Below are 27,751 nucleotides of genomic sequence, written 5' to 3' on the forward strand. Positions count from 1 at the left end.
CCAAGGGGGAGGAGGCAGTTCCTCCTCATCCTTCCTGATCAGCTGCAGCTGCAATTCTTCTCCATCCTGGGCTTCTGGCTGGATCTGTGAGCCCTTCCAGCTGCATCTCTCCCCTTTCCTCTCCAGCCAGGTGCTCATCCACTTGTTCCTCTGAAGGATCTGGACTCCCTTCTTCCTCCAGCCCCTCCATTCCTTGCTTGGTGGCTTCAGCATCTTCAAAATGTTCTTCTGGGCCGCACTCTGAAGTCTCCATGGCTGGCTCTTCCATATTGTCTGGATAGGCATCCGATGAAGCCTTCAGAGGTGTTTTCTCTTCTTCCCTTAGTTGTCTATTCTGCCCACAGCAACCCTGTGGGGAAGGAAGCAACCAAAGAAGAGAAAGGTTTGCACTGCCCTTCTATACAAACAGATCCCTCTTGAGAGAGGGATCTTCTAGGAACAGATGATCGCTATTCCCCCCAGTGTTTCCTTGCTCTTGTCTCTCTTATACCTCCAGCTCATGATCATCAAGAAGCCTTTATCCTAGAGCACCTCCCCCATGTTTTTCCAGCTCACTGTCTCTTTCTCCTCCTCTCCTTCCTGGACAGAAATTCCCCATTTTCCCAGGATGCCCCCCTTCCTACTCCCATACCCTTTCCTGTCTCAGTCTCCTTCCTTGGAGCTGGAGGACCAGAGAAGCTGAGCTTTGACTGATTTTCCCTTGTAGAGCAGTCGATCGGAGGGTCCCCAAGAGGAGGGGCTGAACCCCACAGGAGCCCCAGACATCCCACCATCCCTCCATGGCTATCTTGGGAAGACTTTCAGGATGAATTTTCAACCCCAACAATCCTGAAGATGTTGGTTCTCAGCAGGGGTGAAATCCAGCAGGTTCTAACAGGTTCTGGAGAATCAGTAGTGGAAATTTTGAATAGTTCGGAAAATCGGCAAATACCACCTCTGGCTGGCCCAGAGTGGGGTGGGAATGGAGATTTTGCAATATCCTTCCCCCAGGAGTGGGGAAGGAATGGGGATTTTGCAGTATCCTTCCTCTGCCATGCCCATCAAGCCACGCCTACCAAGCCACACCATGCCCACCAAACCACGCCCACAGAATTGATAGTATAAAAATTTGGATTTCACCACTGGTTCTTCTTGAAGCCCCAAGTTTTGTCTCTTAAATAGACTTCAGCAATTGTGAGGCTCACCTCAGATGTCATTTTGGGTGGGAGCATTGCCGTTGATCGAATCTCATCTTCAGTGCCATAAGGAGAGGAAGGACAAAGTTTTTCTAAATGAATATCCTCAGGGTGAGTTGTCGTTGCCTGACGGAGTTTTTTCCTGTAGTACCACCAGCAGCCTTATAGAAGGCAAAGAGAGGAGATGGTTAGTTTATTTCTGGGGCAGTAGCTCCTGCCTGAGATGGATTTAAGCTGAAGACCCCAAAGGGCCCAGGTGATAAAACTGCCTGGATTATAACTCAGCATCTTAATTTGCTTATTATGGATGAAAGGCAAAATTATTGGCTGCCTACCAGTAGAGGTGCTGACCATGGGGAAGTGGAAGGGGCATTCTTGGGAGTATTAAGAAATAATAAAGTTGAAACTGTCCGTGTTCCTATTAGAGCTCCTATAGGACAACAGAGTCCTGTTTCTCCACCACCAGTGAAGCCATTCAAAGGTGGCCAGCAGGGCTGTTCCCAATAGGGGTTTTCTACTAAATGATCAGTGACTTTTATTCAATGATGCTACACCTCTGGGAATTCTGTCATTGGGATAAGACAGATGACGCTTCCCCATGTGTGTTTTGATTTCTACTCCAAAACCCCAATCCCGACCTTTCCTGATAGGACCTTGGCCACCATCAATTACTTTTAAGCAAGGATGTTAAACTTCTGGGAATTGGTACACGACAGATGGTAGTCCCCATATATTCCAGACATGGTAGTTCTTAATCCAACTCTCGCAACATTTGGTTTGATTTCTACTCCAAAACCCCAGTCCCAACCCAGCAAGATCCAAGTACCAGCAACCTTGGTAGAGCCTTGGTAGTACCCTAAGGCACCCTGTTATTAAGAACAGCTGCCTGCAATTACTGCAGGTTCGAATCTCGCCAAGGCTCAAGGTTGATTCAGCCTCCCATCCTTTCTAAGGTAGGTAAATTGAGGACCCAGTTGTGGGGGCAATAAGCTGACTTTGTATAAATATACAAAAGAATGAAGGCTATTGCTTAGCACATTGTAAGCCACCCTGAGTCTTCGGAGAAGGGCGGCATATAAATCAAATTAAAAAAAAAACAAAAAAACCTTGTCTGATCTTGAAAAGCTAAGCAAGGCCTAAGTGGCTTAGCACTTTCATCTGAGACTGGCCCAGCAAGCAAGACCAATTGCAAGCAAGTCAGAAGGCCCATCCTAGAGGAGAGAAACGGCAAAGCACTTCCGCCTTGTTGCTGACAAAATGACCTGGATGTTATTGGGCCACACTTGGCGAAGCTCAATTGAGGGAACACTTCCTACATCTCACGTCTCTTGCTCTGAGCCAAGCAAGCAGAAGCTCCTTCCACCGCTGGACCTTCCCCTCTGCAGTTGTCTGTTCCCAAGTGTGATTGCAAGCAAGGGCAGAAAACATGGGTCCCCTCACTCAAAGACCCCCACCTTCCACCAGAGCTTTCCTGAAAATCCTTCTTGCCAGGTGAGAAGACACTGGGCAAGTTTATGGCTTTTCTGGCATTTTAGAGATTATTTATCGGACTTTTCTTGGATTCCTGACCCCCTGATATTCTGTATTTGCTCCTCTGAAGAAAGTCTATAGAGCTCAAAGAGGCTCCCTCCCAAACAACAGCAAGGATGAACATTCTGAGATTTACAGGAAATGGAAAAAAATGGCTGCATAGTTTCTTCTTCCTTTTTAATTCTCATTCAAAATGAGAATTGTGGGGAAAGGTTTTGTGGAGATCCTGGCTGCAAATGCCAGGGAGGCTCTCTCCCATCACACCAGAACAATCAACACAAAAAGACACAGGGCTTGGGGTCAATAAATGGGTTTCACTTACCGATCAGGAAGAGAATCAGAACAGCTGAGATTACGATAATCACAACTCCCACTAAACCAAGTGACATTATAGCTAAAGAAAGAGAAACATGGTTCTGATTAGACAGATGCCGACTTCCCTGACATGGAGATGCTGAGCAATGGAAGCATTTCCCAACCTGAACTGGCCTCCAGGCAGTGTCTCCACCTGAAGGAAGCCTCCCTTCCCTCTGAGGCTGAGGAGGGCAGAGCAAATGGCCTTGAAGGGCAGAAGGAAGATCTACAACCCAGGCACTGTCAGATAAACGGTGCTTAGGCCTGAGCCAAGAAATCAGCTTAAGTACAGGTGTCCCACAGATCCTTTCTTTCTTTACATAACGATAAATGGAGGAAGGTTGAAGCATGTCCAGACTACAATAGTTACAGTACCATAGTTTTGTAAAACGAGTAGTACTGAAGTAGCTGACATTGCTTTCTACTGTATTTTGTTGGGCTGACAAAGATCCAGCCTCGTCTGCCGAAAGGGGCAATGAATGACCTGGTATAAGCTGTCCCATCAGATCATTCTACAATGTTTCATATCACATCTCCCATATCTCCTTTGTCTATATAGTATCATATCATACTGTATTGTATCGTATCACATTTTCATGCCTTGCTCTTAAGTTCCAACTTAAGAGTTCCAACTCTCCTGTCAAAAATCACTACCATCACTAAATGCAGGATGTTCCCTTGGATGTCACCCATCTCGCCAAGAGGTGACATATTACAAATGCAGAGCCTCTCACCTGTTTTCTCTTCCCATGCCAAGACCAGGGGCTCCGGCAAGCCCTCGTGCTCCAGGTGACACCTAAAATGGTGCCTCTCCTTGGGGTCGATCTCAATGCTGAGCCGGACATAATAGGTCTCGTCTGAGTTGGGGGCCACGTTCCTATGGAGGATCTCATTCTGGCAGACCTCTCCGTCCCTCCTCCAGGTGGCCTGGATCTCCTTGGGGTAGAAGCCAAAGGCCTGGCAGATGAGCACCTCCAGGCTGTCATTCACCACCTTGCGAGTCAATTTCCCCACTGGAGGCTCTGCAGAAGCAGCAATAACACCTGAGTTCTCAGGATTTCAAGAGTTTCCGTCAAGGTGATTTACTAAGTGGGAAGACCTCCTTTGGCCATCCTCTCCCGCTCCTCCCTCTCCTCCTTCTCCTCTCTCTCTCCTCTGGGACATGGAACTCTTTAGATTCATTTTTGAAAGGGACACGTAGACTTTGGGATAATAGTCTCACTCGGACCAAAATGATTGTAATGCTTGAGCTTTGATTCCATTTTGACATCCTAAACTGAATTTGTTCAAGTTGTTTCAGATGGAAATTGGGAAGAGAATCATCTTTAGGTTCTGCCCCAAATGCAGGATGTGAGAATTAGATTTCCTCAAGAAAATGGAACTGGATCTCAGCCCTGATATCTTGCTGGTTTGGTTTGGTTTCCTTTTCCATTCCCCCCTCCCCTGCCCTTCCCTCCCCTCCCCTCCCCTTTCCTCTCCTTTCCTTTTTTTGAAGAACTTAGTTTTTGGGGGCTGAGGGCTTGGATATTATTTTTCCTATTGTGTTTTGATAAACGTCCCTAGTTCATTTTGATAAATTCCCAGTTAGGGCAGAAAGGAGTCCGAAAGGAGAAGGGCAGTATATAAATCTAATCTAATAAAATCTAATAAAAAATAAGAAAACATGAGGGGATGGGGAGAGAGCCTACAAAAAAAATGTCACAAGTGTTTCCAGGATTGCTGTGGCTATCTGCCTACTCACAAACAGTATGGTTTTAATCAAGCCATCTGCTGTTGGCAATTACCTGCAAGCCTTCCCCGCCCTAGTTAATTGCAGGTTAACTCCCTATATAAGCAAGGACCTTTTGCTTGCTACTCGGGCCTAGTTTTCTAGGCCTAAATGCACAGCTCCTGCAGGAAGCTTGGTGCAAATGCTGCAGATGGAAGAAGAATGCAGATAAGGACTCCAGACACTGTTGCAGAGAAACTCCTACGGATGCTTGCCTTTTGCTGTTTTGTAGCACGCAAGCTATCATCGGGACTGCTGTTGCTGGACCTTCTTCCTCCCACAAGCTTCAAGCAATGTTTGCTGTTTGAACTGTTTTTACTTCAGGTGACTTTCAGCTGTGAAGCTCGTGCTGCCCCCACCATGATTGCCTTGATGATGTATCGACGCCGAAGCTGCTTACCTTCATGCTAGCTTTATTCTTTTGTGAACTGTTTCGGTATTGTGGAGAGGGATCTAGGGAGATAGCCTTGCTTCACATACCCAGATAAGACTTTGTTTTTAATGTGTTTTCTTAAAGACATAGTGCTTTTTAAATGTTTTAAAGTAAATTATATTTTTACACAAGACGCCTCTATCAGAATCATTTCAGTCTCAGTGTGTTTACTCATGAGCTGGTTCACGGTCCGGGGTACCCCTCAACCCCATTTCGTCACAAAAAATGCACAACCTGGAGCCCATTTGGCCACTCACCTGTCTTCTTCAGAGCCTCCTTCTGGTAGGACAGGTATTTCTGCAGCCACTCCATGCAGGTCTTCTCCAGGAAGACTTTGTTTCTCTTAGACAACCTTAGGTTCTTCCACTTCTCCTTGACCTTCTGGGCCTGGGGCTGAACTGCCACCCATCTGAGGGTCTCCTTGTTAAAGCTGATGAAGTCCATCCCGTTGTAGCTGTACTGCAAGAACCCTCCTTTGCTCCCATCTTCCCAGAGCTCACAGCCCACACTCCCCTGCCAGATGTGAAGCTCTGAAATACACAGAGAGGGTGGAATTGTCCAGAGTTCGTCTCCCTAGAGACCACCCCCCACTCAAATGATTGAAGTGTTTACTTCCCCCCCCCCATCCCACCAGGGGAGCGAAAATGGGTCTTGCCTCCCCTCTTTCTTTCAATGGCAGGAGGTCTTTTCTGTGATCTGGGGCTACACTTAGACTTTTTGATGTGGGACTGAAGATCATGAAGATTATGAGAGAGAGAAGATCTTGGGGAGGGGGAGGCTGTTTTCTTTCCTTTGCAGGAAAGCATCTCCCATCCTCATGTTCTTTACAGCCATTGGTGGTCAAAGGCAGAAACAATATTGTCCTTTCCTGGGATGGGGCTCATCTCAACCCCCCAAGATCCCAGCCTCTCACTTTCTATTCTTTGCCTGCTTGTCTTTTTTCCCAATAACCCAAGTGAGAAGATGTGGGAAAGTGAGATTTGAAGGAGAATTCAGGGCTTGAAGGCAGTTCTGCCTCTGCTCACCTCCAGTCTGGGGGTTGAAATTTGATAACTGCTCCAGGTCACTTCTGAACATCCCCTCAGGTGTCTTCAACTCCACCGCCTCCATCCAGGGCACCAGAGAAACCATCTTCCTGTTGAGGATGTCATATCGAGCAATGGGCTGACCATCCAGGTAGATCACGGAGAGGAACTGGGGCAGTCCCTGGCTGGGCTCTGACACCTTCAGGTAGGAATAACGCAAAGAGTGCCTGGAGGAGTCTGGAAGGGGAAAAGGGTGAAGGACAGAATTAGGAGGGTCTGTATCTCCAGCTCCTCCCTCAATGCTATCATGAAAAGCAGCTCCCAAACAGAAGACCAACTGTCTGCTATACTTTGGATGATTTCAGTCACCCCGGAAAGTGGCCAAAGGAGACCCTAGCAACTCTTGGTTGACTTTGGAAATGGCTGGACATGGCCACATCAGGTGAGGGCACCCTCAGGACCCTCACAACTGCTTCTGTGCCTGACCCCATTGGACCCTACATGCCCATGGCCTGAAGGACAGCAGGACAGGAGCTGCTTGGAGTTTCACCTGAGTGTGGAGACTTCCTGCTCCTAGAAGCTGCACCACACCCAGAGGAGGCCACTCTTGGTCATATTCCTTCGGGGGAGGGGGGACTTTTCTGATCAGGAGGGAGCTGGACTGGAGGGAGGCTCAGCCTTTGTCCTGGTAGGAGTGGGGAGGATTCGAAGGAAGAGAGCAGAATTCAGAGCATTCTGTTTTGACTTTCACTCCTTGCTCAGAAATTCACTCAGAATTGGAAACTTCTAGAAAATGGCATGTTGAATTGTGGGGGTGATTTTTTTTCTTCTGTTGACAATCAGCTGACTTTGCTGCCAAAGCCAGTTCTTTGGCAGCCCCTTCCCCAAGTTTTAAACAGGAGCAACTAGGAATAATCCACGCTGACCTTTGGATGACTGTATATATGTCTGGGAAGAGAATCTGGAGAATTGCAATTCTCAGTAAGGGTAGTCATTGTGGTCAGTTTCCATCTTTTGCATTTTTAACATCACATGTTGTTGTTGTTTTAATTAACTTTTTCAATTGTTAAATAGTCTGGCTGCAGGCTGATGCAGTCTTATATTCATGTTGAATCACAATTGTGAACATTCGTTCTTTTATTTTGGACTTAAAAATAAAAGGACTTTATTTTTGGACTTTCACTTTTGCTGCAAGGAAGCCAACAGCATGAGAGATTTTTTCCTTTTGTAGTGATAGTAATTGGATCTGATTTATACTGGATTCTTATTGTAAGAATTTTGTATTTTATTAGTTTTTAAAAGCACTCTGATGTTTCGTTTTACTTTTGTACATATCTCTGTTTTTTTACTTCAAAAGATGGGAACTTTCCCTTTTTTCTTTCTTTCTCTCTTTCTTTCTATTGTGGGGACTTTTAATTCAGCTTCTTCTGTTAGGGAACAGTTTTTCTTTGCCCTTGAGAAAGAATTGCCGTATTTTTCAGAGTATAAGATGCACCTTTTTCCCCCCAAAAAGAGGATGAAAATCTTATACTCCGAATGTAGTCCCGCCCAGCCTCACAAATGGAGATTTCACAGGCTGAAAGAAGCCTCTGAAAGAAGCTTCACAAAAAAAGTCCCTGAAAGGATTTTATCTAAAATAATATGGCAAGCAACAAAAGAAGAATCAGTAAAGGTTCTTGTTAGATCAGGCGCAGGAACAGAAGACGTGACCAGCTCGATACATGTAACAACTTTATTTACAGTGTAACAAGTAAAAGAAGACTGCTGGCGCGCTGCCGGAGCTCTCCTTATATTCGCTCCCGGCAGACGCACCGCCCCTAGACAGGGATTCAAATCTCCCGCCCGATGGCTGGCAGCCAATCAGGGCGGATGCCCTTATAAGGACATAACACTCCTCCTCCCTTAGTCTGAACTGTCAATCTCGTTTACAAAAGTCACGTAGTCGCGCAGGTACGTAGGACGCCTCGGCACCCTAGCTGACCTGCGCAGTCTCACTTGTTCTCCGTCTCCGACCTGGATGGACGGGGCTCTGTCGTCTCCGGGCTCCCTCTCCGGAACCGGGCTTGGTTCGGCTGTCGAGTGAGCGGGGTCACCCCCAGCGCCTCCGGCCGGACCGCAGACCTTGGATGGCTGGTTCTGATGGTCTTCTTCCTGGCCTGTGGATCTGTTGCCTCGTCTCGGTGGCTCGGTTCCGACCCGGGAAGAGCGTCTGAGTCTCGGTAAGTCCATCGTTTGCTCCTCCCTGGTCTCCCGGGCGCTGCGGTTCGGTTGCGGTTCGGCCTGGTGCCGGGTGGGTGGTGGTTCTGTTTGGTGCCCTCTGGACCGGCCCGCCGGCTGCGGGTGGTGCTGGCCCGTGTTGCGTTGTCCGACCTCGCAGGGGTGGCGTTGGTCTGCTAGGTCGGGCTGGCGTTGGTCTACCCCGTCTGGTCGGTGGTGGTCGACCTGGTCGGGCTGTTGTTGCGGCACTACCTCTGCGGGGCGGCGGAGGTCTCCCCTGCCGGGGTGGTGCAGGTCTACCTGGCCGGGTTGTTGTCGGCTCTCCCTTCCCCCTAGTCCCTGGTCTACCGTCGGGTGGTGCCTGGGGTCATCCGGGTCGGGGTGTCGTTTGTTGGCTGTCTTCTGTGATGGGCGGGGGTCCCCCACGTCGGTGATTCGTGTGCCACCCTCGCCCGTGGGTCGTGGGGTGCCCCTCTTGGCTGGGTCCCGGTCTACTCGCCTGGAACTGCAGTCTCCCTGGCTGGGCTGGCATAGGCTGCTGTAACTGGTGGGGTGCGCTGCTCCTCCTCTGGGCAGGTCCCGGTCTACCTGCGGGCTGGGTTGGTGGTCCCTGGCCTTGCCGTGCCCGGTGCCCACCTGGCTGGGTTGGTGTTGCCATCCCCCGTGCGGTTGGCCCCGGTCTACCTCGCTGGGCTGCCGGTGTGACAGCATTTGGTAGTGGGCTGGGCCAACCTTGTCGGGGTGGTGCTGCTCTGCCTCGCAGGGGTGTGGTAGGCCTACCTCGTCAGGGTGTTGTAGGCCTACCTGGTCTGGGTGTTGTAGGCCTACCTGGTCTGGGTGTGGTAGGCCAACCTCGCCGGGGTGTTGGAGGCCTACCTCGTCGGGGTGTTGTAGGCCTCCCTCGTCAGGCTGGTTTTCATGTGCCCCCCCCACCTTTTTCGGAGTTGGTCGATGTGGCGTCTCGTGAACTGTCCATCTTCCAACTCAACGATGTAGGATTTGGGCCCGGTTGTGCTGGCAACTTTCCCCTTCAGCCACTTAGGGGAGCCGCTGAAATTCAGCGCGAAGATTGAATCTCCTTTGCTGAAGGCGCGGAGCGGGCGGCTGGCGGTTGCGGTCACTTCCGGGCTGTATTGGGGGTGCAGCCGGTCCAAGGGTGACCTCAACCTTCTGCCCATCAACAGTTCGGCCGGACTCTTGTGGGTGGTGGCGTGTGGCGTGATGTGCTGGGTGAGGAGGAAGTTGTCTATGCGCTCTTGCCAGTCCCCCGGGCCCATCTTGGTGAGGGCCTCTTTGGTCAGTCGGACCATGCGTTCGGCTTGTCCGTTTCCGGCCGGCCTGTAAGGGGCGGACAGGGCGTGGCGGATGCCCAGTCCTGCCAGGAAGGACTCCATGGCCAGGGATGTGAGCTGGGGGCCGTTGTCTGAGACCAGCACATCCGGTAGGCCATGTGTGGCAAAAAGGCGGCGCAGGGCTCGGATGGTTGCTTCAGTTGTGGTAGATGCCATGGGCACCACCTCGAGCCATTTGGAGAAGGCATCTACCACGATGAGGAGGTGTCGCCCTTGCATCGGACCCGCGAAGTCAATGTGGATCCTCGACCAGGGGTTGCTGGGGGTCTCCCACTTCGCGACTTCGGATTGTGGCGGCGCTGGGCGAACTTCTTGGCACGGGTCACATCTGGAGACCCATTATTCAATGTCTCTGTCCATGGAGGGCCACCAGACGTAACTCCGTGCCAGGGCCTTCATGCGGACGATGCCCGGATGCCCCTTGTGCAGGGTTTCCAACGTCCGCCGTTGCAGAGTGCTTGGAATCAGCACCCTGTCTCCCCATAGCAGGCAGCCTTTTATGGTGGACAGCTCCTCCTGCTTCCTGGCGAACGGGCTGAACCTTTCCTCTGGCTTTTCTGCTGGCCACCCTCTGAGGATCCAGGACTTCACTTGGCGGAGTGTGGGGTCCTTTTGGGTGTGGACGGCCACATCTGCGGACGACACCGGGCAGCTGGCGTCGTCATCAATGTGGAGTAGGTGGAGCGTGGGGGCTGGGTCTTCGACCGGCTTCTTCGATGGGCATCTGCTGAGAGCATCAGCGTTCCCTATGGCTGTGCCTGGCTGGTGCACGAGCCGATAGGAGTAGCCAGCTAGGAAGATGGCCCATCTCGTCATTCTTGGGGACATGAAGGTCGGGGTTGGTTGGTCGCCTGCGAGGAGTCCCAGAAGAGGCTTGTGGTCTGTGACTATGGTGAAACGTCTTCCGTAAAGGTATTCGTGGAAGCGCTTCACTCCAGCCACGATGGCCAGGGCTTCTTTGTCCAGCTGGCTATAGTTCCGTTCTGCGCCGGACATTGTCTTTGAGAAGTACGCGATTGGGGCTTCCGAGCCATTGGGCAGGTCGTGGCTGAGGACTGCCCCCACCCCGTAGGGCGACGCGTCGCAGGTCAGTCTGATGGGGAGCGTCTCGCTGTATTGGATGAGGACGCTTTTGGACGTCAATAGTCCCTTGATGGCCCGGAATGCTGCTTCCTCTTCCTGGCCCCACTTCCAGGAAGCCAATTTCCCCAGCAGGCGGTGGAGTGGCTCAGCAACTGTGGCTTTCTGTTTTAAGAAAATGGCGTAGAAGTTGAGCAACCCAAGGAAAGCCTGAAGCTCCGTTTTGTTTTTTGGGCTTGGAGCTTCATGGATTGCTTCCACTTTTGATTTGGTGGGGTGTATGCCTGTGCTATCAATGAGGAAGCCCAGGAACTCGACTTCCTGTACTCCTATGATGCACTTGTCCCGCCTGACCCTCAAACCCTTGTCCTTGAACCGCTGCAGGACAAGCCTGAGCCTTTCAAGGAGTTGGGGTCTCGAGTCACCGGAGATGAGCACATCATCGAAGTAAGGCACCACCCCTGGAACGCCTTGGAGAAGGCGTTCCATCATGGATTGGAAGATGCCAGGGGCAGCGCTGACTCCAAATTGGAGGCGGTTACATTTAAATGCCCCTCTGTGCGTGACAATCGTTTGGGCCTCCGCCGTTTTGTCATCCACTGGCAGTTGCTGGTAAGCCTGGGCCAGGTCCAGTTTCGCGAAAATTGATCCAGATCCCAGGGAATGCAGCAGGTGTTGCACCACTGGGACTGGGTATGCGCTCTGTGCCAACGCCTTGTTGATGGTACAACGGTAGTCAGCACAGATGCGCACAGACCCATCATGCTTCAGTGGGGTCACAATGGGGGTCTCCCATGAGGCATGATCGATCGGTTCCAGGACGCCCTGGGCGATCAGCTTATCCAGCTGTTCATCTACTTTAGGCCGCAGGGCAAATGGAACTCGGCGGGGCTTGAGCCTGATTGGGGTGATTCCCTTGTCCAGATTAAAGGAGATTGGCCTCCCCACAAATTTCCCCAGCTTACCATCGAAGACTTCTTTGAACTCTTCGATGATGGAGTCGAGTTCGTCCCTGCGGATCTCGTGGATGCCCTGAAGTGAAAGTCCTAGAGGCTTGAACCACTCCACGCCCAACAGGTTCGGTCGGCTGTGCTGCACAATGGTGATGGGTAGCTTTCCATCGAAGTCGTTGTACTTCACATGGATGGTTGCTCTGCCTAGGATTTCAATGGGGTTTCCGTTAAAGTCCACAAGTTTGTCTTTCGGGGCTTTCAGCTGGGTTCTTTTGTATGCCGGTTTCAGCTGTTGTAGGTGCTGCCAGTCCATGATGGAGAAGGCGGATCCGGAGTCTACCTCCATCTTGCATGGAGACCCCTCTGCTAGCAGCGTCACGTGGAACTTGGTGGTCCCCTCGTCACTTGTGTGAGCAATGGTGGTGGTCTGGTGCACCGTTCTGTTTCGGGGATATTCCTCCTCCCCGCGCCGGGACTGGTTTGAGGACCGTTTGGATGTCCTCTGGTTATCTTTGCGATTTTCCCGGAATCGCGGTCTGGGCGGCTCCGGGGCTGGGTCTGTGGCTCTGCAGGCCTCGGCGATGTGGCCCCTCTTCAGGCATCGGCGGCAGGTCGCGTCCCTCCATCTGCAGGTTGCTCTGGGGTGGTCGCCTCTGCAGCTGCCGCATCGCTCTCCACGGTCGCCATGCTGTGGTGTTTCCCGCCTGGGAGGGCGGGACACCTTGTGGACGGCCATTTCCTCATCAGACTCGGATTGAGTGGTTGCCTCGTCTGATGAGGTTGGGCCCGACTTGTGGATCTTATGGATCCCTCTTGCTTTTACCATTGCAGCGGCTGCTTGTTCGGACGTCTCCGCCGCTGTTGCCTCGTCGAGGACGTCTTTAAGCGGAATCCTCTTCCTGCTGAGGAATTTCTTTTGCAGCCCCACATCTCGCATTCCAAAAACAATGCGGTCCCGGATGGCGTTGTCCACATTGTCGAACTCACAGTTGGCAGCGAGTTGGCGGAGCGCTGCCACGAATTCTTTGATGGATTCACCTTCCCGCTGGTTTCTTTGCTGGAAGGTGAACCTGTTTGCGATGGGGGTGCCTGTAGGTGCATAGTGCTCCTGTAAGACGTCCTGCAGGTCGTTCCAGGACATCTCCTCGATGTCCCTAGGTGCCACGAGGTCCATCGCCATCTCTAGGACGTCCGATCCGCAATGAGCCAGGAAGAGGGCTCTTTTCCTCTCATCATCGAGGTTCTGGTATCCATTGCCTCGCAGGAACTGCCGGAATCGGACCATGTATGACCTCCACTTCTCCCGGGATGGGTCGAACGGGTTCAGCGCGGTCATCGGGGCTTGCGGGGTAGCCATTCTGGAAGTCGCTGTGGTGAAGTGACTTCAGCTCTTTGGGCGATCGTGCCGTGAGTCTTTCTCAGGTTCTCTTCTCTAGTCCTTCGTCGCCAGTGTTAGATCAGGCGCAGGAACAGAAGACGTGACCAGCTCGATACATGTAACAACTTTATTTACAGTGTAACAAGTAAAAGAAGACTGCTGGCGCGCTGCCGGAGCTCTCCTTATATTCGCTCCCGGCAGACGCACCGCCCCTAGACAGGGATTCAAATCTCCCGCCCGATGGCTGGCAGCCAATCAGGGCGGATGCCCTTATAAGGACATAACAGTTCTAACCAAACTATGCTAACAAATCTGGAGAATGACACAATAACCAACAGTTCAGAAGAGGTTAATCTATATACCAATACCAAAGAAAGGAGATTAAACAGAGTACAGCTAGTCCTTCAGAATAAAAGCCTCTGAAAGAAGCGTCAGGAAAAAAAGCTTCTGAAGAAGCTTGAGAAAAAAAGCTTCTGAAGAAACTTGAGAAAAAAAGCCTTAAAAGAAGCTTGAGAAAAAAAGCCTTGAAAGAAGCTTGAGAAAAAAAGCCTCCAAACAGAGCTTCAGAAAAAAAGCCTTTTCGGCAATGGAATTTCAGAAGTTTCAGAGGCAGAAAAAAAACAAGGCACAGAGCTCACAACCAACTAACCCAGTGGTTCTCAACCTGTGGGTCGCGACCCCTTTGGGGGTCAAACGACCTTTTCATATGGGTCGCCTAAGACCATCAGAAAACACATATTTTCAATGGTTTTAGGAATAATTTAATGGTTGGGGGTCAGCACAACATGAGGAACTGTATTAAAGGGTCGCGGCATTAGGAAGGTTGAGAATCACTGAACTAACCTGTTGCTAAAATTCACCTCTGGGAACAGCTGATTGGGGGCATTCCTGAAGGCTTATCCACCCACCAATCAGCTTTTTTCTTATTTACCTCCCCAAAAACTAAGGTACGTCTTATACTCCGGTGCATCTTAGACTCCGAAAAATATGGTACTTATAGTCTACCCTGAAAGCTTGGCTATAAGAGGATTCCCATCATATTAAAAATTAAAGTAACAATAAATTAAGGACTTTGGATATGACATACTATGTATTTTCTACAATGTACCTAAAAAGAGATTTAAGATAAGAACCAAATGACTCTAATGCAGTGGTTCTCAACCTTCCTAATGCCGCGACCCTTTAATACAGTTCCTCATGTTGTGGTGACCCCCAACCATAAAGTTATTCCTAAAACCATCGAAAATATGTGTTTTCTGATGGTCTTAGGTCAGGGGTCCCCAACCTTTTGGACCTCAGGGACCACCAAGTTCATAATTTTAAATTTCGCGGACCACTAATACGAATCCAGTACGCCGCTTGCTGAAGCACCTGGACTCCCAGTGACGGGATGGGGTCCTTCAGGCACTCTCCCTCCTCTCTCTCTCTCGCTCTCTCACTCACTCACTCACTCACTCACTCACTCACTCACTCACTCACTCTTTCTCTCTCATTCTCTCTTTCTCTCTCTCTCTCATTTTCTCTTTCTCTCTCCCCCCTCTCCCTCTCATTCTCTTTCTCTCTCCCCCTCTCTCTTTCTCATTCTTTCTCTCTCCCCCTTTCTCTCTCTCCCCATCTCTCTTTCTCTCTCCCCCTCTTTCTCGCTCTCTCCCCCACTCTCTCTCTCTCATTCTGATTCTCTTTCATTTTGTCTCTTTCTCTCTCATTCTCTCTCTGATTCTCTCTCTTTCATTCTCTGTCTCTTTCTCTGTCTCTCATTCTTTCTCACTCTCTCTGATTCTCTCTGTCTCTTTCTCTCAGTCTCTCTCTTTCATTCTGTCTTTCTCTTTCATTCTTTGTCTCTTTCTCTGTCTCATTCTGATTTTCTTTCTCTCTCTCTCTTTCTTTCTCTCTTCCATTCTTTGTCTCTTTCTCTCTGTGTCTCATTCTGATTCTCTCTCTTTCTCTCTCTCTCTCTCTCATTCTCTCTCTCTCATCTCATGGGCCAGCCAGTGTCTTGGGGCTGAGAGGAAGTCAAGCATCTCCCTGAGAGACTGAGGGCCGGAAGAAGTGTGGGAGCAAAGCACTACTTGAACTTGCATGGCATGAGCATTCGCCTTGGTATATTTGCACCAGCCGGTGGCCAAGGCAGCCCTCCGCTGAAAGTGCGGCATCAGGATTCCGCCTTGGTATATTTGCGGCGCAAGGCAGCCCTCCTGCGGCTTGGGACTCAGAGCGGTAAATGGTGACTGGTCCGGGGAGCAGCTGGATTTTGCTCTCCATTGCGGACGCCAGATTGGCCCCCTGCAAGCTCTCGTCTCTTGAGGAGCACTCCCTGAAGCGGCGCTGGAACCTTTGGTCGGGCTTCTCGAGAGACGAGAGCTTGCAGGGGGACGATCTGGTGTCTGCAATGGAAAGCAAAATCCAGCTTCTTCTCTCTGCTGTAAGTGCGGCATCAGGATTCCGCCTTGGTATACTTGCGGTGCAAAGCAGCCTTCGTTTCCTGCCACTTGGGACTCGGAGCGGTAAAAAGCATCTGGTTCGGGGAGCAGCCGGATTTTGCTCTCCATTGCGGATGCCAGATCAGCCCCCTGCAAGCTCTCGTCTCTCGAGGAGCCCAACCAAAATTTCCCGCACCACTTCAGGGAGCTCTCCTCAAGAGACCAGAGCTTGCATGGGGCCGCAATGGAGAGCAAAATCCGGCTGCTCGCTGGACCAGTCACCATGTACCGCTCCGAGTTCCAAGCATCAGGAGATGAATCCTGATGCCGTACTTACAGCGGAGAGAAGAAGCTGGATTTTGCTCTCCATTGCAGACACCAGGTTGCCCCCCTGCAAGCTCTCGTCTCTTGAGGAGCCCGACCAAAGTTTCCAGCCCCGCTTCAGGGAGCACTCCTCAAGAGACGAGAGCTTGCAGGGGGCCGATCTGGCGTCCAGATTAGACAGCAAAATCTGGCTGCTCCCCGGATCAGACGCCATTTACCGCTTTGAGTCCCAAGTGACAGGAGTGGAGGGCTGCCTTGCGCCACTGGCTGGCACAAATATACTGAGGCGGAATGCTGTTGCCGTGCAAATGAAAGTAGTGCTTCGCTCCCGCAGCTTCCAGCCATCGCAAACGCCACTTCTTCCCGCTTCTGCCACCCTCTCCCCCACCGCCACAACAGCACCATTCATTCCGGATGGTGAGGGCTGTGCTCCTTTTTCCGTATTGCACCACCTGCAAAAATACGAAAATTTCTCCGCGGACCACCAAAGGACCATTGGATGGTGACCACTGTCTTAGGCGACCCCTGTGAAAGGGTTGTTCGACCCGCAAAGGGGTCACGACACACAGGTTGAGAACCACTGCTCTAATGTTAAAGCCATCTTGGAAAGTTTTTTAAAAATATTAACTTTAAAGTTTTAAATGAAAAATTAGATAAAAGGTTTCATGAATTTGTAACCATTTCAAATCAACTTAAAGAAGACATGGCATTCAAGTGGAGATTTGCCAGGGAATTGCGCAGCAGGTGTCCAAATGAAGTCAGAGACACTGACACAAACTTGTAGTTTTATAGAAATATATTTTATATCAATATATACAGTGGACAAAAACATCATGAGGTAAATCTTAACAGCATAGAGCAGGGGTGTCAAACTCAAGGCCCGTGGGCCAAATCCTGCCTCTGGGGTTCTTAGATCTGGCCCATGGGGCTGACCTAGCAAAGGATTGGCCACGGTGCCTCTGCTAGCAAAAATGGGGCACGGGAGGGCCATGAGTGGCCCCCCACACCCTGTTTTTTGGCTGGCAGAGTGCTGCAGGAGGCCATCCAGGCCGGAAACGGGGCCCAGGCGGAAGGTCCGCACCAAATGGCTGACCACCAGAGACCTTTACCAAGCGGAGGATGACTTCAGATGCCATGGTTCCCACTTCAACAGCTCAGGCAGCTAGCCCTCCCCCAGTCCCATCAGAGAAGTCAAGCCCGGGGCCATGATGAAGCCCATCTGATTATGACAATCACAGCTCCCACAAAACCAAATAACACTATAGCTAAAGAAAGAGAAACATGGTTCTGATTAGACAGATGCCGACTTCCCTGACATGGAGATGCTGAGCAATGGAAGCATTTCCCAACCTGAACTGGCCTCCAGGCAGTGTCCCCACCTGAAGGAAGCCTCCCTTCCCTCTGAGGCTGAAGAGGGCAGAGCAAATGGCCTTGAAGGGCAGAAGGAAGATCTACAACCCAGGCACTGTCAGATAAACGGTGCTTAGGCCTGAGCCAAGAAATCAGCTTAAGTACAGGTGTCCCACAGATCCTTTCTTTCTTTACATAACGATAAATGGAGGAAGGTTGAAGCATGTCCAGACTACAATAGTTACAGTATCATAGTTTTGTAAAACGAGTAGTACTGAAGTAGCTGACATTGCTTTCTACTGTATTTTGTTGGGCTGACAAAGATCCAGCCTCGTCTGCCGAAAGGGGCATTGAATGACCTGGTATAAGTCGTCCCATCAGATCATTCTACAATGTTTCATATCACATCTCCCATATCTCCTTTGTCTATATAGTATCATATCATACTGTATTGTATCGTATCACATTTTCATGCCTTGCTCTTAAGTTCCAACTTAAGAGTTCCAACTCTCCTGTCAAAAATCACTACCATCACTAAATGCAGGATGTTCCCTTGGATGTCACCCATCTCGCCAAGAGGTGACATATTACAAATGCAGAGCCTCTCACCTGTTTTCTCTTCCCATGCCAAGACCAGGGGCTCCAGCAAGCTCTCGTGCTCCAGGTGACGCCTAAAACGGTGCCTCTCCTTGGGGTTGATCTCAATGCTGAGGCAGACATAATAGGTCCTGTCTGAGTTGGGGGCCACGTTCCTTTGGAGGGTCTCATTCTGGCAGACCTCTCCGTCCCTCCTCCAGGTGGCCTGGATCTCCTTGGGGTAGAAGCCAAAGGGCTGGCAGGTGAGGACCTCCAGGCTGCCATTCACCACCTTGCGAGTCAATTTCCCCACCGGAGGCTCTGCAGAAACAGCAACACCTGAGTTCTCAGGATTTCAAGAGTTTCCATCACGGTGATTTAATAAGTGGGAAGACCTCCTTTGGCCATCCTCTCCCGCTCCTCCCTCTCCTCCTTATTGTAAGAATTTTGTATTTTATTAGTTTTTAAAAGCACTCTGATGTTTCGTTTTACTTTTTACATAGCTCTGTTTTTTTACTTCAAAAGATGGGAACTTTCCCTTTTTTCTTTCTCTCTCTCTCTTTCTATTGTGGGGACTTTTAATTCAGCTTCTTCTGTTAGGGAACAGTTTCTCTTTGCCCTTGAGAAAGAATTGCCGTATTTTTCAGAGTATAAGATGCACCTTTTCCCCCCCAAAAAGAGGCTGAAAATCTTATACTCCGAATGTAGCCCTGCCTAGCCTCACAAACGAAGATTTCACAGGCTGAAAGAAGCCTCTGAAAGAAGCTTCAGAAAAAAAGCTTCTGAAAGGCTTTTATCTAAAATAATATGGCAAGCAACAAAAGAAGAATTAGTAAAGGTTCTAACCAAACTATGCTAACAAATCTGGAGAATGACACAATAACAAACAGATCGGAAGAGGTTAATTTATATACCAATACCAAAGAAAGGAAATTGAACAGAGTACAGCTAGTCCTTCAGAATAAAAGCCTCTGAAAGAAGTGTCAGGGAAAAAAGCCTCCAAACAGAGCTTGAGAAAAAAAGCCTCTGAAGAAGCTTGAGAAAAAAAGCCTCCAAACAGAGCTTCAGAAAAAAAGCCTTTTCTGCAACAGAGTTTCAGAAGTTTCAGAGGCAGAAAAAAAAGCAAGGCACAGAGCTCACAACCAACAAAATGTTTCATGAATTTGTAACCATTTCAAATCAACTTAAAGAAGACATGGCATTCAAGTGGAGGTTTACCAGGGAATTGCGCAGCAGGTATCCAAATGAAGTCAGAGACACTGACACAAACTTGTAGTTTCATAGAAATAAATATATTTTATATCAATATATACAGCAGACAAAAGAATCATGAGGTAAATCTTAACAGCATAGAGCAGGGGTGTCAAACTCGAGGCCCGTGGGCCGAATCCAGCCTGTGGAGTGCTTAGATCTGGCCCATGGGGCTGGCCTAGCAAAGGATTGGCCACGGTGTCTCTGCTAGCAAAAATGGGGCACGGGAGGGCCATGAGTGGCCCCCCCACACCCTGTTTTGGCTGGCAGAGTGCTGCAGGAGGCCATCCAGGCCAGAAACGGGGCCCAGGTCTAAGGTCCGCACCAAATGGCTGACCATCAGAGACCTTTATCAAGCGGAAGAGGACTTCAGATGCCGTGGTTCAGTTCAGGAGCTAGTGAAGGACCTCCCAGTGACCCTGACGAGGGAGTCCGTGACCACCATCCCACAGTGGAGAGCAAAAGGACCATTAGACCTGGATGAGTCTGGGTGTCAGCTCTGGCATGCTCAGGTCGGAGCTGCCATTCAGGGAGGGGGAGAAAAGACCATCAGGGGACAATCCCAGGGGAGGCAGCCTTGCTGCAAACAGCCGGACATTGTCAAGTCCCTTACGGGGCCTCCAGAACTGTCTCAGAATGTTTCCAGCAGCAGGCGACCCTCAGAAGCACAACGTACAACTGCAAAATAACTCAGAGTGACTCAGCACTTTTGGGAGCACTGGGTGAAGGGGCAGGGACATAGGAGAGGGGGTGTGGTGGTGGTGGGAACTCTTTAAAGGTGGTGGGGAGCACCAGATGTTAGCTCTGTCAATTCTTTCTTTGCATTATTTATTGCTTGGGTGGTCAGCGAGTGCTGGAGAAGATAAAAGCTTCAAACTGAAACATTGTTTGGCTGGGGGGGGGGGTTTCTGCGGAATCTGACACTGGGGACTGGAGATATTGGATGGCAGTCCACAGCCAAACCTTAGAGGGTCTACTGAAGAGGTTTGGCTGGATGAGCAACGGGCCTGGTAGCTCAGCAGACTGATAGCATTGTGATTAACACCAGCTGTCTGCAATTACTGTAAGTTCGAATCTCGCCAGGCTCAAGATTGACTCAGCCTTCCATCCTTTCTTAGGTAGGTAAATTGAGGACCCAGTTTGTGGGGAATAAGCTGACTTTGTATAAATATACAAAAGTATGAAGGCTATTGCTTAATGCATTGTAAGCCGCCCTGAGTCTCCGGAGAAGGGCGGCCTATAAATCAAATTAAAAATAAAATAAAATAAAATAAATAAAATGAGCCTCGAAAGCCTGGGGCAAGCATGCAGGGCCAAACAGACAAGAGTGATCCTGAGCCAGTCGACCTTGACATTCCCTCCCCGATGTGACCAGGTTCCCACTTCAACAGCTCAGGCAGCTAGCCTTCCCCCGGTCCTCCCCCGGTCCCATCAGAGCAGTCAAGCCCAGAGCCGTGGTGAAGCCCACCAAGATGCCATAGAGCGGACAGCCCGCCTGGCCACCCACACCGCCAGCTGGGGTGGCAGGTGCCTCCCAGTTGGGCTTACTATCCCAGGCACAGCTGGGTCCAAGGGCTCCTGCTCTGGTGCCACCACAGCCCCCTGCGCCCGCTCCTCCACTCCCCACCCAGCTGCTCCAACAGCAATTAAACCCACCTTCGATGGACACCCAGATAAGCTTGCATTCTTCCTGAACTAGGTGTGGGCTCACATCGACGACTATGGTCGTGACTACCCCACGGTCCAAGCAGTAACTGCATACTCAGAGGGGGAAGTAGCCAAGTGGGTGACCCAGCTTCACGATGAAGATGCACCAGAGCTGGGAAACATTGATGCCTTCTTGCAGGAGTTGAGGGTTAGATTCAAAAATGAATCCCAAGCCCTACAAGCTGAATCCAAGGTCTGTGAAATCAAGTAGAAAGGTCACCCTGCCAAAGAGTATTTCAGGAAATTCAGAAGAGTTGCTGGGAAGCTGCAGGACTGGGCAGAAGAACTCCTGGTCTACTTCTTTAAAGAGGGCCTAGACCCAGAACTGCTTCACACATGCATCTGCTGAGGGGTCCCTGATCACATCCATGAGTGGTACCGAACGGCAGTGGCTGTGGACCTCAAACTTAACTGGCACAAAAAGCACGGATCAACCAAGAGGAGCCTGAGTGGCGTAGGAGGCTAATGCCTCCTACTAAGGCAGCATTTAACATCCAGCTGCCTGCAATTACTGCGAGTTCAATTCTCACCAGGCTCAAGGTCGACTCAGCCTTCCATCCTTTCTAAGGTGGGTAAAATGAGGACCCAGATTATTGGGGGCAATGTGCTGACTTTTTAAACCACTTAGAGAGGGCTCTAAAGCAGGAGTCACCAACCTTTCGGACCTCAGGGACCACTAAATCCATAATTTTAAATCCCGCAGACCACTAATATGATCTGCCTAATGACCGGCTGGGTGGGCGTGGCTAGGTGGTCATGTGACTGGGTGGACATGGCCCACTCAATGTCACTCATGTCGAGGGGAGCCTCGCCAGCCTCTACTCACCCCTCCCCTCCCAGCCACTCCTCCCCTTCCCACCCGGGCTCCTTAGGGCCCCAACAGGAAGCAGATGTTGGAGCTAAGCAGCCACTATGAGAAAAAGTTGGCAAAATAGCTCAGTTCAGATTGGATCTGACCGAGAAGGAGGCTCAGCAGAAGCATCTGACTGAGGACTAGGAGCATAGGCTTTCCAAGCAGAGGGAAGACCTGCGGGAGTGCAAGGCCAGATACCGGCACCTGGAGGCTCAGCAAGATGAGATGGTCAGCCAGTTCCAGGCCATGATGCAATCCCACTGGAATAAGGTCCTCTGGCTCTTCGCCACCAGCGGCACTTCCCTCCAGCCTTCTCCCAAAGCCCTGAACCAGGAGGTCAAAGCAGACCCCAAGTCGGAATTTCTGTCCCCTCTGACCCTGAAGAGGGAGACTCTCTGCAGCAACTCAAAAGTTCATTGCGTGTATCGGTCCCAGGGGCCGTAGTTTGAGGACCCCTGATTTAGTGCAATATAAAAAATGCAAATAATTTTTCTGCAGACCACCAAAATTTTCTCATGGACCACCAGTGGTCCATAGACCACCATTTGGTGACCGCTGCTCTAAAGCACTGTGAAGCAGTATATAAGTCTAAGTGATATTGCTATCTTAGGTCCTTCCTAATCTCACCTTCAAAAAAACAGGGAGTAAAGCCACAAAATGACCAGCTTTGTTTGCAAAATCAGCCATTTATTGGCAGGAGAAAAATAACTTCCTGTCTGTTTGGACAACCATTTGTCTGAAATGGCATAGAGTTTCCTGCCTGATCAGGGGGTTTAACTAGAAGACCTCCAAAGTCCCTTCCAACTATGCTATTCTATTATTCCACTCAATATGCCATGATAGGGAGGAGTCCCATTTTATGTGTATGTTTAATATTTTGGTTTCTGCATGGTTTTTTTTTTTTGTTTCTGTTTTTGTCTTTTTTGTCCTTTTTGCATTTATTTTGGGGTTGCATTTTAACTTTGGAAATAAAGGGGGGGGAGAAATTCACATAGAATTGATTACAAACGAAACACCAAAAGTTATTGTCCCACAGCAGCAACTAGTGATTAAAAACTTTGTTGTATTGTACATATGCCCCTCATTCATAAGTTGATAACAGAAGTCCCTAAGCAGCTCTTGGCTGACCTTGGAAACAGCTGGGCACATCTGGTGAGGGGTCCCTCCAGGTTCACACAGTTGTTTGGTCAGGAGAGAGCTGATTGACGCCTCGGCCTTTGCCCGCTGGGGGTGGCGGGGAGGAGGAAGAGTTGACCTGAGCTCTAAACATTCTCTAAGACTGAAAGAAAGACTTTCAGACTTTCTCCTCTTGCTCATTTGAGATCCAGGCACAACACACTGGAATTGGGCAAAAGATCCTCTAATAAGCATTCAAGAAGAAGAAGAAGAAGAAGAAGAAGAAGAAGAAGAAGAAGAAGAAGAAGAGGAAGAGGAAGAGGAAGAGGAAGAGGAAGAGGAAGAGGAAGAGGAAGAGGAAGAGGAAGAGGAAGAGGAAGAGGAAGGAGAAGGAGAAGAAGGAGAAGCATTCTGCGCCAACTCAGAAAGCTCAAACTGCCCAAGGAGCTGCTGATCCAGTTCTACAGAAGAATTATTGAGTCTGTCATCTGCACCTCTATAACTGTCTGGTTTGGCTCTGCAACCCAACAAGACAGACACAGACTTCAGAGGATAATTAGAAGTGCAGGAAAAACAATGGCTACCAACCTGCCTTCCATTGAGGACCTGTATAGTGCATGAATCAAAAAGAGGGCTGTGAAAATATTTACAGACTCCTCACATCCTGGACATAAACTGTTTCAACTCCTACCCTCAAAACAAGGCTATAGAGCACTGCACACCAGAACAACTAGATACAAGATCATTTTTCTCCGAACGCCATCACTCTGCTAAACAAATAATTCCCTCAACACTGTCAAACTATTTACTAAGTCTGCACTACTATTAATCTTCTCATCGTTCCCATCACCCATCTCCTTCCACTTATGACTGTAACCTTGTTGCTGGTGTCCTTACAATTTATATTGATATTGTTTCCTGATTGCTTATTTGTAACCTATGACTATCATTAAGTGTTGTACCTTATGATTCTTGATGAACGTATCTTTTCTTTTATGTACACTGAGAGCATATGCACCAAGACAAATTCCTTGTGTGTCCAATCACACTTGGCCAATAAAAATTCTATTCTATTCTATTCTATTCTATTCTATTCTATTCTATTCTATTCTATTCTTTTGACTTGTACTTCTTGCTGAGAAATTCATTCAGAATTGATGACAAATCAAACACCAAAAGTTATTGTCCCACAGGAACCACGAATTATTTTTTTCTTAGTATTTATTAATTTATCAAAATTTAAAATGAAGAAGTACAAAGAGAAATGAAAGTAATGGGTAAATAAGGGAGGAAAAGGGGGACGGAGAAAAGTGTAAGGGAAAAGGGGAAAGAAGAAGAAAAACATTGCTTTCCGACTCCTTTTGATGCAGTAGTAGAATAAGGAAATAATATCAAACTTCAACTTTTTACTTTTATATATGAAAAGAAGGACTAGGGGTGACATGACAGCAGTGCTCCAATATCTAAGGGGTTTCTGTGAAGAGGAGGGAATCAACCTATTCTCCAAAGCACCTGAAGAAAGGACAAGAAGCAATGCATGGAAACTAAGCAAGGAAAGAGGCAACTTGGAACTAAGGAGAAATTTCCTGACAGTGAGAACAATTAATCAATGGAACAACTTGCCTCCAGAAGTTGTGAATGCTCCAACACTGGAAGTTTTTAAGAAGAGATTGGATAACCATTTGTCTGAAATGGTACGGGGGGGGGGGGGGTTTCCTGCCTGAGCAGGGGGTTGGACCAGAAGTCCATCAAGGTCCCTTCCAAATTTGTTCTGTTCTTCTAATCAGCAAAACCCCACCCAAATCAGAAGCAACCAGTTATTAAAACCTTCCTTATATTGTGCATATGTCCCTCATTTATAAGTTGATAATAGAAAATAAAAAACTACTAGAGGAAGCGGGAAGAGGCTGGGCTGATTTTGGATATTAAATGATCGCCGTTCATTTTCACTTCCTTGCTCAAAAACAAATAGGAACGGATTACAATTAAACAGAGTGGATAAAAATCAATGATTTAAAAAAAAAATCAGATTTTTTTTATTTAAATCAGATTTTTTTTTATTTTTATTGAATTTATTTTAATAAAAAACTTTTGGGGTAAAAATCTATCGTAAGATAGTTTTCTATTTAAGATAATCTATTTCTATTTAAGATAATCTAATTCTATTTAAGACATCAATAATTTAGTTTATTCAGCATGAAATGGAGCTTAGTTATGTAGCAGGAGGCTGTATATTCTGCAACACTGGGACTATCGGTGAGTCAACAGCGGGTCAAAGGAGCAGCAGAGATGACAGTTGCTCTTTAAAAATTACGATTTAAATCGAGTTGATTTACATCAAGCCTTTTTACTAGTGATTTAAATCATGATTTAAATTGTGATTTAAATCGACTCGATTTAAATCAAATCCACCCTGCAATTAAAATAGAAAAAGTTCTTAAACGAGGCTGAGCGAGGGACGGGAGACGTTTCCTACTGGGAAAGGAACTTGCCACGGAGGGTAAATGTGGGGGGGACCTAGGCGGGACACGCTTCCTACCCCCTCGCTTTCACCTGCCTCCCACCACACCGCAAACCCTTCCAGAAACTCCACCGCAGCGCCTCCCGCCCCAAGGATCCCAGCACAGACAGCCCACAGGAGCGAGAGGGGCGCCCGGTGCAGGGACCAAAGACACCAGTTGGCACCCAGAAACTGTAAGCGCCGAGGGTTGCTGATGAAATCAATCTGTACTCCGCTATTAATCACGCAGGCTACGCTTCCGCTCCAACCTCCCCACCCCCACAACTCCGCCTTCCGAGCACGCTCGGGTCCCTGGGACCAGCCACCGAAGACCGCAGCTCGTGGCGCAACTCTTAAATTATGCCAATTCAGCGACCCGCCCTGCCCACTCCGAGCTCCGCTCCCCTTAAAGCGACCCCCCTTAAAGTTCTCACCAGCCAGGTTTACGCCTGTCTTGTAAACGCAGAATAACAAGAGTGGGAAAGGGACCTTGGAGGTCTTCTAGTCCAACCCCCTCCTCAAGCTGGATGCCTTTTAACAGAGGTGGGCAACTATGTCCCTTTTATGACTGGTGGACTTCAATTATTATTATTTTATTTCTATACCGCCCTTCTCCCGAAGGACTCAGGGCGGTGTACAGCCTATTTAAAAACACAAGACAAAACAGTAATTAAGATTTAAAATGATTAAATAAATTTGGCTCAATTAAAACCCCAGAAATTTAAAAATACCCCAATTTAAAACTATTATGTTGATAGATATGTTGAAGTCCCTATAACATTCCAGATAATGGAATGCCTCCAGTGATGGAAGAGGCATACCTTGTGGTGGCAAGTCGTTCCAATGCTGATTTATGGTTCTAACTGTAAAGAAATTTCTCACTTCTAGGTTGCTTCTCTCCTTGCTTGGGGTGCAGCTCAACTGGTTCGAAAGGCGGGCTTGTCCCCACCCACTCCCCAAGGTTGCGGGGTGGGATGCTCTAAGGCAGTGTTTCCCAAACTTGACCCTTTGAAGATGTATGGACTTCAACTCCCAGAATTCCTCAACCAGGCATACTGGCTAGGGAATTCTGGGAGTTGAAGTCCATACATCTTAAAATAGCCAAGTTTGGGAAACACTGCTCTAAGGGGTGGCCCTTTTACAACCTTTGGACTTCAACTCCCAGAATTCCTGAGCTAACATGGCTGGCTCAGGAATTCTGGGAGTTGAAGTCCACAAGTCCCTATAACATTCCAGATGTTATAGAGAAGAAGAGACTGTCCAGTCTCTTCTTAAAAGCCTCCAGTGATGGAACAGTCATAACTTGTGGTGGAAAGTTGTTCCAACGCTGATTCATGGTTCTCACTGTAAAGAAATTTCTCACTTCTAGGTTGCTTCTCTCCTTGCTTGGGGTGCAGCGCGCATGCGCGTGCAGCTCAACTGGTTCGAAAGGCGGGCTTGTCCCCACCCCCTCCCCAAGGTTGCGGAGTGGGATGCTCTAACGGGTGGCCCTTTTACAACCTTTGGACTTCAACTCCCAGAATTCCTGAGCCAGCTTGGCTGGCTCAGGAATTCTGGGAGTTGAAGTCCAAAGGTTGTAAAAGGGCCACAGTTGCCCACCCCTTTAGACTTTTGCAAGTCTAAAGTAAAACATTCCCTTTTGGCTTTCACTCCTTTCTCAGAACTGCACTCCGAACTGATTACAAATCAAACACCCGAAGTGATCGTCCCACAATAGCAAACGATTATTATTACAAACTTCATTCTATATTGTGTGTATAGATCTCTGCTTCATAACTGGATGCCAGAAAATTTTGCAAAAGCAGATTTAACCCAAGGAGACACTGGGTGAAAGTTGAACGATCCCATTCATTTTCAGTCCTTGCTCGAAACTACAAACTGAATACAAAAAGATCTTAAGCGAAGCGGAGCCAAGGGGGGGGGAGGGAGACGTTTCCTGCTGGAATGTGGAGGAGGGGGGGGAAGAGACCCAGGGAGGATCCGCGTCCCCCTCCTCGCTTTCAGCTTTCTCCAGCTTCTTCGCAAAAAAGAGCCTTGATAGTACAGGGGTTTAGTGCACCCTGTTATTAACACAGCTGCCTGCAATTTCTGCTGGTTCGAATCTCTCCAAGGCTCAAGGTTGACTCAGCCTTCCATCCTTTCTAAGGTAGGTGAAATGAGGACCCAGTTTGTGGGGGCAATAAGCTGACTTTGTATAAAATATACAAAAGAATGAAGGCTATTGCTTAACGCATTGTAAGCCGCCCTGAGTCTCCGGAGAACGGCAGCATATAAATCAAATTAAAAAAAAAAAAAAAAACCCTTCCAAAAACTCACCGCAGCGGCCCCCCGGCACAAAGGATTCCAGCACAGCCCACAGGAACAAGAGGAGCGCCCGTTGCAGCGGCAT

The 27,751-nt window shown here is 48.9% G+C and overlaps 1 protein-coding gene across 1 annotated transcript; it reads right to left on the reverse strand.

Annotated features, from left to right (window-relative positions):
- Positions 1 to 25: 25 nt before the first annotated feature.
- LOC139309287 (major histocompatibility complex class I-related gene protein-like) lies at positions 26 to 27,751 on the reverse strand. The gene is made up of 7 exons (XM_070933343.1): positions 27,679 to 27,751; positions 6,286 to 6,522; positions 5,518 to 5,790; positions 3,794 to 4,081; positions 3,028 to 3,099; positions 1,185 to 1,336; positions 26 to 349 (listed from the first exon to the last, which is right to left on the reverse strand). The coding sequence occupies exons 1-7, from the start codon at positions 27,749 to 27,751 to the stop codon at positions 26 to 28; spliced, it is 1,419 nt and encodes a 472-aa protein (XP_070789444.1).

This window comes from Pituophis catenifer, unplaced genomic scaffold (genome assembly GCF_029215685.1).
Source record: "Pituophis catenifer annectens isolate HBS135680 unplaced genomic scaffold, rPitCat1.0.hap2 SCAF_2, whole genome shotgun sequence".
NCBI classification, from domain to species: domain Eukaryota; kingdom Metazoa; phylum Chordata; class Lepidosauria; order Squamata; family Colubridae; genus Pituophis; species Pituophis catenifer.

Bases quoted from the DNA above. Each gene is read 5' to 3' on its own strand.
- LOC139309287 (XM_070933343.1), bottom strand. From the start codon at position 27,751: ATGCCGCTGCAACGGGCGCTCCTCTTGTTCCTGTGGGCTGTGCTGGAA. The intron at 6,523-27,678 runs GTGAGTTTTTGG...TTCCCCTTCCAG, and splicing joins TGTGCCGGGGGGCCGCTGCG to ACTCCTCCAGGCACTCTTTG. The intron at 5,791-6,285 runs GTGAGCAGAGGC...TGTGTATTTCAG, and splicing joins TTTCAACCCCCAGACTGGAG to AGCTTCACATCTGGCAGGGG.